General features: G+C 36.1%; 1 protein-coding gene across 8 annotated transcripts in view; it reads left to right on the forward strand.

The window, feature by feature from the left end:
• LOC113826067 (uncharacterized) overlaps nt 1-15,362 on the forward strand; it is a 25,656-nt gene extending 10,294 nt beyond the window's left edge. For 3 of the 8 annotated variants that reach the window (XM_027378940.2, XM_027378945.2, XM_027378942.2), the window contains 8 exons: nt 1,532-1,620; nt 2,900-2,972; nt 3,605-3,735; nt 7,010-7,070; nt 7,342-7,586; nt 8,380-8,443; nt 9,391-9,584; nt 12,691-15,362. In XM_027378940.2, the coding sequence (XP_027234741.2) occupies nt 1,532-1,620; nt 2,900-2,972; nt 3,605-3,735; nt 7,010-7,070; nt 7,342-7,586; nt 8,380-8,443; nt 9,391-9,584; nt 12,691-14,991 (3,158 nt within the window). In that variant the 3' untranslated portion in view covers nt 14,992-15,362. The remainder of the gene's footprint in view (nt 1-1,531; nt 1,621-2,899; nt 2,973-3,604; nt 3,736-7,009; nt 7,071-7,341; nt 7,587-8,379; nt 8,444-9,390; nt 9,585-12,690) is intronic. The other 5 variants (XM_027378941.2, XM_027378946.2, XM_027378943.2 and 2 more) reach the window with 3 other exon arrangements.
• Nucleotides 15,363-17,500: the final 2,138 nt, after the last annotated feature.

Below are 17,500 nucleotides of genomic sequence, written 5' to 3' on the forward strand. Positions count from 1 at the left end.
GGGACATTTAGCTGTATGAAAATGCCAGTTTGTATCAGAATTACTACTACACACTGGCTATGTTCCATGAATATCAGGAAAGAGGCATGAGAACTTGACTGTGAGATTGTTTTAAGAAGAGTGGGAGTAGAGATGTGATGTTTTAGACTAAAAGGAACTTGCCTCACACTACCAGAATTATTAGTGGATACTACACGTATCAAACTCACAGCAAAAAAATTGTTGGAAAAAATCCCACCATTTTCTGAGAGACATTTCACAGATGTGGAAAATAGGACTTCGGGGTAATATGAGAATGATGGGAAATTATTTTTGCATAGTGATCTTTGCATTTTTGTTGTTGAGATGAATAGTTGGAAAATCCTAGTTATTTAGGTTGGTATAGGAGGGGTACTCAAAGACTGTAGAAAATGCTAGTAAAAATATAATGTACATATGTACATATGCAAGGCAGTAAGAGAACTTGTAAGTTTTGTTTGGGTGAACAGAGAGGTAAAGTGATTTAGAATTGCTTATGCATAATTTTCTGCCAATTCAAGGAAGAGTTAAGCAGAAGAGGTGAATATAATGATGTAAACCCCAGGTTTAGATTTCACTACATATAACAGTCAGTTTGTCAAAATATACATTCCTCAAATGGTTGGGGTAATTATGAATGTCAAAATGATCATCACTATAATCCAAAATCTATATTGCTAGGAACAGAAACAGAAGAATAACACAGAAACCAAGAAGAATATTTGTCTTTTCAACACATAAATGGATTTATAAATGCAGATGTAGGGCCCCTGACACCTGACCTGCATGTATCACACAGTAACCAGATTAGATCATGTTATATTCAGCAGCTGTGTCCTGATTGATTAACAGCAGACATATCTTGAGACCTACTGCTGAATCCTGACGGGTAGACAGCAGATACCTCATAGCTTACCTATTGGCTTGCAAATTGAAGCTCTCCCAGTCTTCAGTTACTTCTGCTATCTGAGAAGCCAACCAGTTTTCCCTTGAAATTCCAGCCATAACACTGCATTACCTGCAGTTCCTAGTTATTGCAACAGGATCTCACAACCCACTTATGATCTTCCAAGAGATAAATTCACAGAGTTCAGTAGTAGTTAAAATACCTTCACAGGGTCATAATGGAGAGTGCCAGTATACATATACCCAAGATTCAGAGCCATGATTTAGTGTATGTAAACGTAAACTCTTTCATCTACAGGTTAATAAAGCAGACCATTTTGTAAACAGGTGTCTTTTGCAGCTTTACCTTAATAAGGCTTTCTCAAATTATTAATCATGCCTGGAATTATTAATTATACCTGAGCTCCACAGGAAATTCAATAATAGCATGATTTCCACATTTCTCAATTCATGCTGCATCGACATATATCAAGTTTTAATTATCCTACATACATTATCTAATGTTATGATACCCAAAATATCTAATTTCTGTGTTCTATAATTTTCTGCAAACCTTTTGAATGCCTCTGGTGTGTTTTTCAAACACCTTTTGCCACTTTTTTTCCAGAATTAAGCAACATGTCTGATGTGCGAACTGAAAGGGAGAACTCACCAGAGTTTATTGAGCCTGGAGAACTGCCAGATGAATTAATGGAGGTTAGTAATTATATCATAGAAAATAGGTCAATATATATCTTTTTGTGAATGAGTGAGTGCATAAGTGTGTAAGTGAGTGCATAAGTGTGTAAGTGAGTGCATAAGTGTGTGAGTGAGTGCATAAGTGCGTGAATGAGTGCATAAGTGCGTGAGTTAGTACATAAGTGTGTGAGTGAGTGAGTGAATGCATGTGAGTGTGCATGTGCATGTGTGTGTGCTTGTGTGCGTGAGCACACGCATGTATGTGTATATGTATATGTATAGAAATAAATATATGTGAAAAGTACAGAGTACCAGTTTTCTAAGATGTGTTTTCAGTTTATGTGAATATTAGCAAGAAGGACAATTCATTGAAATTTACCAGTTTAAATTGGGATTGAGGTAAAAATGTGAATACATAATGCCAACTGTGAAGAGAATGCTGAAAACATTGCAATATTTGATTCTATGATTCTGACAAGCAGATTTTATGATGGATATGGATTTTGTAGGTTATAATGTCCAGTGGCATAGCTAAGAGGAGGAGGGACCCCTTGGCAGTGATGGAGGGGGGGTCCTGTTAATTCTGTTTAATTATCGATACATTGTACAAACAAAATGAACCGCTTGTTTAAATTCAAGTGAATTGAAAAGTATATTAATTTTCTTATATATTTCTCCATCAAACTTAAAAATATTGGGGGCCCTTGTCACCCATATGCCTTGCAATGCCACTATTTGTGTTTCAATATTTGTGGAATTTTTTATTTGGCATTTAAGGAGAGCTTTTTGTGAGAATGTTAAACTTGTAGTGTACTAACTCCATTGAATTTCTTGCTCATTAGAGAAGAAAGCTTTTATGTATTATTAATTTTATTACTTTAAGGAATTTGAATATGTAATTATCTATGTTATATACAAAAATGTACTATGTTGTTCAGAAAGAAATTTTTTTAAAATTTTACATAAGGTGTTTCCCATCCCCTGTAAAAAAGGAGGTTGTTGTTTGGAATTTTTTTTTGTTTCGTTACTTTTTATTTATTGTTATTTTTCCAGTTAAGCAATTTGAGTTTTTAGTGCAAAGATTCTTGGTCTGTAAGAAATATATATTATTATATTGACAGTAATTAATGACCAATATAAGAGTTGACTTTATTCCTACCAAAAAAATAAGAAGTATGATTATTATCATAGAATTTACATATGCAGTAATCTGTGTTATAAATAAAAGCAATGTTTGTTTGTTTTTTGATAAGGAAATTGTATTGGTGCATGGACTTTCTGCAACATAACAGTCCAGGTATTTCAGGACAGCGATTTTGGCGAGGACTCAAACAGCGGAAATAGGGCCAACGCACTGAAACTAGAACATAGTGAGTTCTATCGGTTATTACTCATAAGCTAACATGTAAAGTAAATTCATGTGTTTGACAGATTCACCATTTTAGCAATATGAAATTAGGTGTATATGATTATCACTCTCTCTGCATGTATAGCAACCCCTCTTTTCCTTATAACACAAAAGAAAGTAAGAGAAGGGAGAACTAAAAAAGATAAAAATTGTTACTACCAGGACAAAGGCTTTCGATAAATAGGGTCTGATTCTGTCAATGATTGCTACAGTCTTTGACAAAATCAGTGTACAGTTAAGAAAGAAAAAAGGGGTGACAATTCAATAAATTCAGTCACACTAGGAACTGAAATTGGTGTCGGGTGAAGAGAATAAGATCAGAGAGGAATATTACATTTCTAGAGAAAGGAGTAAAATACTATGAAAGCTTAAACATATTGTCTGTACAAGCAAGATATGATAACTATGTTAAAAAGACTATTTATTTGAGTATGTGTTCCTCTAACACTTATTACAGTGTGTGCAAATGAATCTTTTCACCTGAAGGAACCAGTTTTAGTCATTCAGCAGAGTTTTTCACTTGTTAGCATTTACACAGAACTGAAAGTAATTTGCGAGACGACAGGCAAGGCAACTACAATGATTTGCTTGCAGGCGGCTCACCCCCAAGGAGGTTAGAGGATGAATCATCAAGATTAATGGAGTTTGAGCTACCTGAAGAGCCTGAGGAGAAATTCAGACCACAAGAACCCTCTAAAAAATTAATTGAAGTTGGTCATACTTTGGTAAGTAGTAGTTAAAATGTTCTTAACTTGTGGAGTATACAGTTACCCTTTTTGTGTCCATCTCTGAGTGGGTAATTATCAGAAAAAAATCAGTTGCTTTTTCATTATGCTTGAGGATAAACTTTTTGAATACTATCTGGCAGGAAAAACAAAAAGGATTGAGCACCGCAGTGAAAGGCGCTTGTTCTTAGGGGGACTCTCTCATAGATATATATATATTTATTTATTTATTTATTTATTTATTTGTTATTATTATTTTTTTTTACTTTTTGAGAACTTTCATTCTTTCCATTTTTATATTTTTGCTTTTGACCTGATGTTCAAGCTATTCTTTTCTGGAAATAAAAAAAATCAGGAAACACTTGTTATTTTTTTAGGAAGAGATGTATTTAGATTTGGATTCTTCTTGTTTCTGCACGGAAAACTGAACCACACGTCTTAGCTGATTGTTCTCTCTTTCTAATGTAGGTAGTGTAGTTGTCCCTTGTTGAGTTAGCATTTTTATTTTTATTTTGCATGTATTCACACTTTCATATTTGTACAATGCATCCTGATAGCAACAGGAAATATATAAAAATGTAAGGTGACACCATCAAAGTTGGATTGAATAAATAAATATGCTTGAAGAAATAATCCTGGGTGCCCCATACCCCCCATCCTTAGAATTAGGAGACATTGTGGGTCTGGTGGCATGAGGGGTGGGGTAACCAGTTACAGCTTCCATGATATACTGCTATCCTAATATACCATAGATATAATTATGTTCTTGCATGTTAAAATCTATGAATGTATCCTTGTCAATGACGTCAAGAGGTGCTTCTGAAAGACGGACCCTGTATTTAGGTACTAACATCCAACTCCTATAGCGTGGCATTCTAATTCCTATGCAGACTACACATCCAACACTCCTTGGGGCTGGGGAGAGGCCAGGCACTGTTTAAGAGAGTCGGTGCTCTATGTAGTTTTCTGTTTGTTTTATGTGCATAGACTGTGTGTTAATGTTTATATTTATACTATATTTATATTATGTGAGGCCAGCCAGAGGAAAGCATATAGAATATTCTTAGTATTCCCAATTCAGCATGAGTGGTGAGGGCATTCATATATACACAGAATACAAAACAATAGCTATTTAAAAAAAAGAAGCATATATCTCATTCTAGAGAGCATAAAAACAATCCTAAGAATATAAGAAGTAACTTCACAGGCTTAGGGAAGCTCATGGAAGACTGAAAATTACTAAGTTTGTCTTTCATCCTAACCTGATATTCATTGCCACTTTTCTTCTTAGGCACTGAAATACTGTCAAAATTACTTGAGGATGGACTCATTCGATGAAAGAATTTTTAAAAGCTTCAATCCCCCAATTTCTAGCTTGCTATCATGGGGAGTTTAGGAGACAGAGACTGAGGCCCAAGGTAGGGGTGATCCCCTACCTTGGGCCTCAGCCCTCGCCTCAACTTGGTCTTTTCTTTTCCCTCTTTCCTTTTCCTAATCTCCTTCATTTCCTTCTTCTGTTCACTTCCTAAGGTATGAGAGCTGTTTTGAAAGGATCAAAGGCTGGCTTTGTCAGTCATGAATGGCTTTTGGGAGCCATGGACAGTATTCCCTTGGTTGATTGCCTAGCCCTTCCCCCTTATGGGGACCCTGAGGGGTCTCTTTTCCCCATTTATTTCAGACTCACCTTGGCCAATAATGATTCTATACCCTTAGTAGGGGCATTAAGGCTTGCCCCTTCATTAATTAGCCTACCTAAATTTGATTCTGTTGTTTTCCTGACTCCTACCTCTTCTCTGACCACAGCTCTGACCACTGACACTAATACTCCCTCCTCGATGTTTACTGGCAACTGTATTTATTCTGAACCATTTAACCAGGTCAATACTTAACCTTCACAATGCACCCCTTCCTCTCTCCCAACATTCTCCACTCAATTTCTTACTGTACAGTCTTCTACATTGTGTACCCACTTCCACCTTATTACTACTCTTCATTCTTATTGTCCTCCCCCCCAATGGTACTACTTCACTCCACACCACCCCATCTTCCTCCTGCTCTCATCCTTCTACTGCTTCCACCTCTGCAAACCTTTTGAGTATTCTCTTTGGCCCAGCCAAGTGGGATTGATTCTGTGTGAGTCCCCCAACAGCCCATTACTCTGATAATACTCTTCTCTTCAACAATTACTCCAAAAGCAAGTAGGCAAATTTTCCTTTTGCAATCATTCTGATCGTTCACGCCTTGTCATAGTTACATCTGAATCCCAAGCCTGTGCACTACCTACCCTGACTGCCCTCACTGGCAAACCCATTCCTGCTGAACCTCACTCCTCTGTTAATACTTGTACTAGAACTTTCTGTCACCCCAACTGACTGTCCTAACTAAGACAAGGACTGGTCAGACTGAAAACTACCTACTTATCTGCTGATTACGATGCAGTGGCAGTACAGTGCCGCACTATTCCTCCCAGAGGCCAGTGTAAGCCCCATGCCAAGATTAGCTTCAGTAGACAGGACCTCCCCCATGAAGTTTATATATTGGTGGAGTGTCCTGTCCTGTCCGACCATGTTGGCATTTTGGCCACCCAGCCTCCCACACCCTCCCAACGCACCTCATACTCACCTTCTCTATGTGCACCCTTCCCTCTTCATTCCACATAATTCTTACCACTCCCACTCACAAGAATCCCTTCTGTTGCAACAGAATCCTTCTCTAGACCCCTCCCCTCCTAACACTCATCCTGATACTTGACCACCTTCCCTAGTCTTTTTCCTCATTCCCTGGATTTTTCTCATACTTCTTCAACAGCTACCTCAGTTTTCCTTAAACAGTGTCCCTATTTCTTTCCCAGTCACAGATACACTCTCATTTCATTCAGTTGCCCTACCCCCTTAATCCTTTCCTCTTTTACTAATCTCTGCTTTACTTCATTTGCTCCCCCTCCTTACCCTTTTCACTACTGTACTTTCCTATAAAGCTTTCTAATCTTTGACATCTAACACAGTTTATCTTAATCTTTAACCTTTTTTTCACCCTTTTTGCCACATAATGCTATATGACCTTTGATGTCAAGTACATTAATTTGTTTCAACCATTAGCCATTTACAAGCTTCGAGATCAGACCCAATAATATTACAGTGTATTGCAATGTGCAATGTGTATTATTGTTTTTATGTTAGAATATCAGTGATAAAGTCATGAGTCTTTTTCCCATACCTCAATTTTCTTTTTATATTGGCTCTACAAAAGCATTGTAATAACATTGTTGTTTCAGGAAAGTGGATTGTTTGGAGAAAAAGGTATCATTGAAGTTGATTTACTTGAAATGGATGACGGTGAGTTCTGTTAATTTTGTTCATATATTTTATGAATTTAATATGCTCACTTTTCAACATTTTTACATTTTCTGAAATATGATCGTTGCTGCATGTCTGACTTGTGATAAGTTGTAGTTTTTATTTAATAAAATTTTCTATTTTACATTTATTTATATATGTAAGAGTACTTTTGTAAAGGCAGGTGCCAGTGGGAGTACAGGAAAGTGATAACCATATCCTTACAGGCAAAACCTAGCTTTTGTTTTTTTCATATTGGATTCATTTTCAGATGACATTGATGTGTCAGACTCGGAGATAATGAAGGAAATTTCATCAAGATTACCAGACAACCCAGGCAACCCAGACAACCCAGACAACCCAGGCAACCCAGACAACCCAGACAACCCAGACCACCCAGACCACCCAGACAACCCAGACAACCCAGACCACCCAGACAACAAAACTTCTGAGGAGGAAACAGGCTCAAAATCAAGGCTAGGAGAGCAATCAGAAGGCACTCTGGACGTTAGTCATGTAAGTAGAAAACGAAAAATAGTTACAGAGGCTTTGATTAAAGATGATTATATTCACCATTTTGCATTTAGTTGTAGAGAAGATAGGATGAATACAGTGTACTAATATTATGATAGTACAACATATGAATATATATATATATGTATATGTATATACATATACATATACATATACATATACATATACATATACATATACATATACATATACATATACATATACATATACATATACATATACATATACATATACATATACATATACATATACATATACATATACATATACATATACATATACATATACATATACATATACATATACATATACATATACATATACATATACATATACATATACATATACATATACATATACATATACATATACATATACATATACATATACATATACATATACATATACATATACATATACATATACATATACATATACATATACATATACATATATATATATATATATATATATATATTATAGTTAGTTAGTTAGTTAGTTAGTTAGTTAGTTAGTTAGTTGTACAGAAGATAGGATGAATACAGTGTACCAGTATTATGATAATACAATATTTGAAGATATTGGATTAGTTGGATTCACAGCGGGCTTACTTTTGACAATTTCTGATGATCAACTTTCACTTATCAGGTGTTCTTTTTCCTGATTAAGAAATGAAATATTCCTATGATAATGTTTTCTCTTCTTTTTTAATTGTTTAAGGATTATTTCTCATTTTGATTCATTAAAGTTTACGGTTATTAATGTCATGTTTCAGGACAGTGATCCATTTGTTGGGTCTGGTGGCCTGATTGAAGTTGGATTACTTGATGTAAAGGATGGTAAGTTTTTTTTTTTTTTTTTATGATGTTTTTAAGCTTCAATCAAATTACCACATGATTTAGGAAGATCATGGATTCATGTTTTCTGTACTTGACTCTGCTTAGCCACAAAAGATTCAATAGGTAGATCTTGTCATCTCACCATTCCTTGAAATAGAAGGAAAACTTTTTTTTTTTTTTTTTTTGCCAGTGCTATCAGTATTGACACGGTTATGTTTATTATAAACATTATAATTACTATATTGTTATTGACATTACTAACAGCAGTATTAAGTACTAGAAAATATAAAAAATCAAAGAAGAGTGTAAACAGGGGAGACAGGAAGCTGTTTGATACTATTTGAAAATTTTGTTCATTTCCGTGTTTTGTCGTCATCTTCCATCTCATTTTTTTCCACCCCACATTTCATTCTTCCTTCCATTTTTCTTTTCTTTTTCTCTTTTTTTCTATTATTATTGTTTTATGGCAGTCCCATACAAGTTTACAGATTTAGCTGTTTACTATTTAACTATGAAATGCAGGAAGGCTTCATGTATACACACACATACACACACACATACACACATACACACTTACACACACATAAACACTTACACACTTACACACTTACACACACACACACACACTCACACACTTACACACTTACACACTTACACACATACACACATACACACATACACACACACACACACATGCACTTTTTTTTTTTCTTTCTTTCTTTCTTTTCTTTCTTTTCTTTTTGAGAGGGAAATATTTTGTTGAGCTTTATGCATTGTACATACACACACATTTTAGGAGGACAATTGTAACTATTTCCTTTAAAGATTCTTGATGTTTCGTGATTTGGAAAATAGTGTGAATTTTTTTTTTTTTTTTTTTTCTTTTTCTTCTTTTTCTTTTTATACACTTTGAACAGAAAAAAAAGAGTTTCATCTTCTCTTTACAGAACCTTTAGAGTATGCCAACTCAGATGATAATGATGTAGATGGGGATGACGAGGATGAAGATGATGACGATGGAGATGAAGACGGGGACGAGGACGGAGACAACACAGCATTGGAAGAAGACCCCCTCCACATTGACGCAGAGTTCCTCAACATGAAGAGCGAATCACCAGAACCACCTAAGTATTCCAGCAAGGTAAGTCGACGTGACGGATGATATGATGAAGAACCGTAGCAAATGAGAATGTGTAATGAATATGTGAAGAGTGGCTTCCATTTATCTTGGGCATGTGTATGATGTATTGTCAATTTTCTAGTTTTCTCATAGTGTCCTCAACAACTATTATGCATGTAAAGAAGCTTAAATTCCGGATCCTAGCTGCTGTATGATAGACTGTATTTCTGCATGTATTTCTTAGCATGAATATACTACAAGATTTTGAGCAACAGATAGATTTATATATGGAAAAAAAAGAATAGATGTAATATGTATGAATATGATATTTATGAATATGATATATATGAATATGATAAGGAAAGGTGGTTTGCTTGCTTAGGAGAAAGTCTCTAAACGGAAAGTAGAGGGAACACCTACCTCCCCTGATGTAGGGAAACAGTTGCCGGGACCTAGGTGCAAAAGAGGGGACCATCAGGCCTTGAGCATATCATTGACATTTGTGTGGGTGTGGGTGTGGGTGGGTGGGTGTGGGTGGGTGGGTGTGGGTGTGGGTGTGCGTGTGCGTGCGGGTGGGTGGGTGGATGGGTGGGTGGAGACATACATATATGTATATATATAAATTTATATGTTTTCAATTCACAAAGTGCTTGTAGTAACTAACAGTGCGTAAAAAGTTAATTTGTTTTTAGGATAGAGTAAGCTGTGATTTGTAGTAACCGATGATAGTGTGGAATAGTTGAAGCAAATTCTGGAAGAGAATATTCGTCTCAATTCATACATTAATGTCTTGTCGCAATTTTTTGTGTGCACACTTCGTTCAACAATGTATTTCTTTTATCACAACTGCAATTTCAATTATATTTGTTTTATAAGTTTGATGCTGAACTTTGCATGGGTCAGTTTTGAGACCTTTATATCAGTTGTTAAAAAGAAAAGGAAAACTTTGTATGCATGTAATAACCAGTAATATTCTATGCAAAATTGTCACTTTGTGCAAATAACAAAGGTGACTTCTTAAAGGTTTCTTCCTTAAGAGATTTTGTGGTTCCTCTATGTCCTCGACTTTCCTTCTCTCGACTCCATATACCCCCCCCCCCCCCCCTCTCTCTCTCTCTCTCTCTCTCTCTCTCTCTCTCTCACTCTCTCTCTCTCTCTCTCTCTCTCTCTCTCTCTCTCTCTCTCTCTCTCTCTCTCTCTCTCTCTCTCTCTCTCTCTCAAAAAAGATTGATAAGGTGAATGTAAAGAATGTGAATCTGCTGATAGCCTCAATTCATTGATGTTATCAGTAGGTATAAATGACAAGGCTAATGGTATTATTAGTATTGATATTATTATTAGTATTATTAGCATCATCTTTAATATCATTATTGATATTATTATGAATATTATTATTGATGTTATTGTTATTATTAGTAGTAATATGATTATTAATATTAATATTATTATGAATATTTTTACTATTACTTTTTATTACTATTATTACTATTGATATTATTACTGTTACTATTATTATTATTGTTGTTGCTGTTACTGTTGTTGTTGTTGTTCTACTTATTATTATTATTATTGTTATTGATATTATTATTATTATTGATATTGTTGATATTAATGTTATTATTATTATTGATATTATCATTATTATTAATATTATCGATGTTATTATTAATGTTAATATTTATATTGTTATTATTGATATCATTATACTTTTTTATATAATAATGATAATAATAATAATTAATATTATTATTATTATTGTTATTAATTTTTTATTGTATTATTAAATTATTATTATTATTATCATCAATATTATTATTATTATTAATGTGGTGGTTATGTTTTTGGTAGCATTGGTTAGCATGAAAATAGATTTTTATGAATTTTTACCAGAGGTGCGTCTTAGGTCAACTTGCACGCCATTAAATTTTGGTGGTGATCAGCATCAGGATCCAGATCCAGGAATTTTTTTAAGGATTCATTAGCATTGCGAGATAGGGAAGCGCGGACATCACCAGTGTGCTGGAGAAAGAGATAGTTTTTAGGCAGTTTTTCAAGTGGGAATATTTTTATTGCATCGGTGAAGCTATTACCGTAGCGGAGGTATGCGCTATCTGAGTATTTCCAATATTATTATCGTTATTATTATTATTATTATTATTATTGTTATTATTATTATTATTATTATTATTATTATTATTATTATTATTATCATCATTATTATCATTATTTATTATTATCATTATTTATTATTATTGTTATTATTATTATTATTATTATTATTATTATTATTATTATTATTATTATTATTATTATTATTTTTATTATTATTATTATTATTAGTTCTTGTTAATGCTACTGTTATTCCTGCATATTTTGTCCCTTTTTTGCATGCGTTTTCTCCTCGTATCATTTGCATGGCTAAATGTGAGTCTACAATTGCCGCAATGCATGTCAAAGCTTATCAACAGGTAAAGACCAAGTATGTTTTAATGCACTTGCCTGCCTTAGTTGTAAAACTAGTTTGCTCATTCCATAGTCTGCATTTTTCTCTTAGTAACGATGGTTTAGTATCACGTTATTCGTTCCAAGGTCCTTTCCAACTTATTTTTGTCATATTTAGTCATTTCGTGGCATTCATACAGTGTCTGTTTCATCCTTTATCGGTAGATTAGGTTTTCTGTTGTTATTGAGATTTTAAAAGTTGTTCTTTGAGGTTCTTACACATCATAATGTGGTTTTGTCATCAGCTATTTACCTGTTATTCCGTTTCCTTCATAGTCTCTTATAGAAAAGTGACTCAAGTCTCTGCATGCATAGTGGAAAAAAAAAAAAATCAGACTGATTTTTAATTGAGTGATTACTAATCAATAGTGGATATATGATATATAATCAATTATATTATAAGGGTTATGTCATCAGATGAGATGTAGATTAGAGTACAAAAATTAGAAATTTTGATGTTAGCAAATACTAAGTAGAGAAATGAATGTAATCAAGAATTTAATCACATATAGGGTAGTGTAGAAATGTTCCTAAAAAAGGAAATATTATATACATGTGACAATACTTCTATTAAGCAATTTGTGTTGTTAAATTAAAATGATGATTTTCTTCTCTTCCCATTCAGCTATCTATGGACGGTGACCATGGACAGGGTGGGTCATCTAAGCTGACCTCTGTGCGTAGATTAACCTCAAAGACATACAAGCAAATAAAAAAGTTCAATCTGCGATCTAAGAAGACTAAAATGCTGCAGAAAAAGTCTAAGGCAAAGGTGAGAGTGAACCGGTGCTCCCAGTGTTCTTGCCAGAGAAGCAATGATGAACACCGTGAGTGTTCAGCACATGCACAGTGCTCCAGAAGTGGGCACTTTGATCCTCTCTCTTGTGAAATCTGCTGTCCCAGTGTGCAGGCACTGCTGGACGCAGACACAATTGATAAGGATTCTGAACACTGGAGGAAACTGAAGAATCGGTTCCTAGTTGCAACAAAATGGGCTTCTAGAAAGAATGTTCCCATGAACTGGCTGGACGAAAAGCTAGCACACAAACTGCAGATGGTCAAGGATCCTTACCATGCCAGCAATGCAACAACACAAGTAGCAGTTGCTGAACCAAAAGTACCACAGGACAAGCTCGTGGATGAAAAGCCAAGCATTCCACTCCCTTCACAAGAGTACTTTTCGTCCTCGTCCACAGATGGGTCTACAGGGTCAAATTATGGTTCTCGTACAAATAGGAGAAAGAAAAAGAAAAAGAAAGCAGCTCAGTGTTCTTGTTGCTTAATACCAATAAGAGAAGATGGGCATCGCAAGTGCTCAGCTCATGCATCCTGCACAAAATCTGGAATCTTTAACCCTCAGGCTTGTCGTATCTGTTCACCACATGTTAAGGCTTTACTAAAAGCAGAGACAGTTGACAAGAAATCTGTCCATTGGAAAGCATTAAAGGGTCGCTTCACTAATGCAAAAAAGTGGGCTGCAAGAAAGGGCCTTGTTTTGAAATGGGGAGATGATAAGCTAGCACATGCACTCCAGTTGAATAGAGAGTACATGCGTTCAAAGAGTGAGGTTTCCACAGCGTCCCCTGCTCAACAACAGTCCAATACTCCCAGCTCTGACACTCTTCAAGAGAGCCAATTATCTCAGGACAAATTCAGGGACATCGTATATCAATATGTCACCGAGGTACTAAAGGAGAAATGTAGTGAAGACCTCTTACAAAGCTTGCCTGCAGCTCAATCTTCCAAAGCATCCAGGGGTAAGAGGGGTAAGGTTGGATCTTTCTCACATTTGCCGTCACCAAAAAGGAGAAAAAAAATTACTCCCCATTCTGCATTAGACCATTCTCTGTCAACAAAGGAAGGTTCATCTTCTGTACATTCTTCTACCATTCCCTCGTCATCTTTTGAATCGGCTATGCCACTTCCATACCCTGTAAGCCCAGATAAACCACCTGCCATAGGTGCGCTTGGAGAGGGTTCAGGTAATTCGCTTCCAGGTATATGGTTCCCAGTGCCGTCAGATTGGAATGTTAGTATGGTCGGTGGAAAACTGGTAGCTACAAAACCATATGTTGATGAAAACGGTGCAGTGTCTCGTCAACCGATTGAGAATGTTGAGTTTCAAATCACCCGGAACTCAGGTAATAGCGTCATGAAATGCAGATATGTTCCCTCAACAGACAGCAATTCTTATCTTTCTTGGGAGGCGGCTATGAACAGGCTGAAGCAGTCTTTGGCTGAAGCAGATCAGCTTTTTCCGGAAAAACATTCCAACGTTACTGTAGCTCTATCTCCCACATCAAATGGACTGGATGTAGATTTTCATCAAGAGCCATCTGATGTATTAACAGCACTTGGAGAAGACTTTTTAGATCTGTGGAGATCTGTAGCGGATGCATATGCACCCAGGATGTTGTCTATGCCTCCAGGATTTGCAGGGGTGAGTTCCATTGCTGGGTCATCAGCTTATGCTCAGGTATTTCGATTTCTGTCTGCTCCTCGCATCCACATGGATGACATCCCTGTGCACCTGCGTCGGCCTCGGATTCATTATGTTGAGGCGGATGGGAGAACTCGGCAATCGGCATTAGCTCTGAGTTCAGTCCAGGCTGCTTTGGCATATGGCTCTGACTTTGCTGGCAGGATGGCTGAGAAATTACAGTCAGATCCTGAGCTAGATGCAGTAACAGTGATTCGCCTCTTGCAACAGCAAATGCTAGATGCAGCGCAGTCCTTGACATTCCACATCAAGGACCTTCTTAAGCAAGCAATTCACTTTCGGCTTTGTTTGCGTAAGGATACTCTGCCAAAACTACCTGAAAGTCATCATTATAAGATCCTGAAGGGGGATGCCTTTGCAGCAGATATTTTTGGACCGGCTTTAGAAAAAGCTATGAATTTCAAACCACCCACGACAAAGGACTAGTCATATGAGGACACTAAAGGGAGTTTATTCTCCCTCAACCACTTTTATTTAATTCTAAGCAGGACTTTATTTTCTATTTCCGAAGCAGTTCCAGCTTCACTTGTAAGTAAATATCACTTCCTAGAAAGACATTTTCATAGTGCAACTCAGTATGAAAGATTGTATTTATCCAGCATTTATGGATAAGTGCTGGATACAACTTACAAATAAGGTTTGTAATTAGTGTTTATGAATGTGGTAAATTGCATGATAATGGTAAGATGAAATAATATTTTTTGTATGGCCAGTTTTAAAACCGCGTCTCATCTAGAATGAGACAATTTAGGAAGTAAAACTGAAAGGATGAAATTACAATAAAATTGATAAGTGAACCAAAATCTTTTATTTCCTTTAGATATATTGACTTAAGCTTCATACAAAGCAATATCTACTACACAAAAGTAATAGTTGTAACAGATGACTTAAGGATAACAGAACTACTCGCATAACTTCCTGGAGGTTTGTAAGTGATGATTTGCACATTCGAAGATACCCGAAAAGTCTTTAATTTGTAATCCCAGACCTCCCAATCCCTTGCCCGTTGTTGTCGTGGGGGGCTTAGGAGACGGACACTGAGACTGAGACCTAATGCAGGGATCTCCCCTGCCTAGGGTCTCAGCACTCGACTCAACAAATTTTGCATGGCATTTTCTCCCTCCAGCTTTCTGTTTTCGTCCTTTCTCCGATCCCTTCTACTATCTACTTCCTAAGGTGTAAGAGCCGTGCTGGAAGGATGAAAGGCTGACCTTGTGCCAGTCATGAACGGCCTGCGGGAACCATGGGCACGGTATTCCCCTGATTTAATTGTCTAGCCCTTACCAACTTAAGGGGCTCTGAGGGGTGGACTGTTTATTTCCCCTATATAATCAAGGCATCTCATGGCCAGTAATGAAGTAATACCCATATTAGAGGCAATGAGGCTTGCCCCTTCATCAAATATCAATACCAATTCGGAACTTTACCGGCTCCCCGACCCCAGGCTCTCCTTTGGCCACGACTCTGAACACAAACTACTACCCACTCCTCAATGCCTACTAGTGCATTACGCACCCAAGCCGAGACTCATCTCCAGAAGACATTCCTACTCTCCCAACTTCCTCAACTTCATCATCTCTACCCCCACAACCTCCTTTATCAAGTATCCCATCCTCCATTATTACTACCTTACAGCCTTATTCTCCATCACTCCGTATTGCTACCCCCCTCAACAACACTCCCTCTTCCACACGTCCCCGTCCTTCTACCACCACCAACCCTACAAATATCTTTAATACTCTTATGTAATCCAGCTTATTGGGACCGATTTTTCGTGACCCCCCTGCAGCTCCTTACTCAAGCAACACTCTTCTCTTTTAACAGTGCCTCCAAAAACAAGTGGGCAGTGTCCCTTTCCATACCGATCGTTCCCGTCTCGTAATAGTCAGAACTGAAACTGAAGCTCTAGCATTATCAGATCCAACTGATCACTGGCAACCCCATTCCTCCAGAACCTCATCCAACTCTTGATACTTGTACTGGAACTCCTATCTCCCCAGCCAACTGCCCAGTCGATGCCAAAGATTGGTCAGATTGTGGAGAATACATATTCGCCTGCCTCAAGGACCGGGATGTGGTATCAGTACAGTGCTACTCCATTCCTCCCAGAGGTCACCGAAAGAACCTCACCGACACTGCCAAAATTATTTTCATAACATTGGTGCAGTCCCTCTCTGATGGACCATATCAACCTCCCCGCCAGTGTCAAAACTGTTGGCGTTTTGGACACACACACACACAAATATATTATATATATATATATATATATATATATATATATATATATATATATATATATATATATATATATACATAAATGTATACATACATATATATATATATATATATATATATATATATATATATATATATATATATATATATATATATATATATATTATATATATGTATGTATACATTTATGTATATATATATATATATATATATATATATATATATATATATATATATATATATTTCTATATGTATACATATATATTTCTATATATTTAAATATACATTTCTATATATATATACATATATATATATATTCCTATATATATACATATATATTCCTATATATATGCACATATGTATACCCATATATATATACTTAAACATTTATATATACATTTATACTTATATATATCAGGCGCGCAACTATGGGGGGTGGTCCTGGGGGTCCGAACCCCTGCCCTCTTTCTCAAAGGGGTGAAAGTGCCCTTTTTCTATGGCACTTTCTCTTGATCTATGGAATGGCAGTGAGACTGTTTATTGTATTTTTGTTTGGTTCAGTGCAAGTATTTATTATCATTAAAATTCGTGTAACATTTCTTCCGTTTTTAAATCCGAAGAACATAATTCAGGCTATATCCCCTGTAAATAAAATTCATATTGTGCCCCTTTTGTGGCCTTGACCCCTGCCCTCTAAAAT

This window comes from Penaeus vannamei, chromosome 25, assembly GCF_042767895.1.
Source record: "Penaeus vannamei isolate JL-2024 chromosome 25, ASM4276789v1, whole genome shotgun sequence".
Taxonomy (NCBI): Eukaryota; Metazoa; Arthropoda; class Malacostraca; order Decapoda; family Penaeidae; genus Penaeus; species Penaeus vannamei.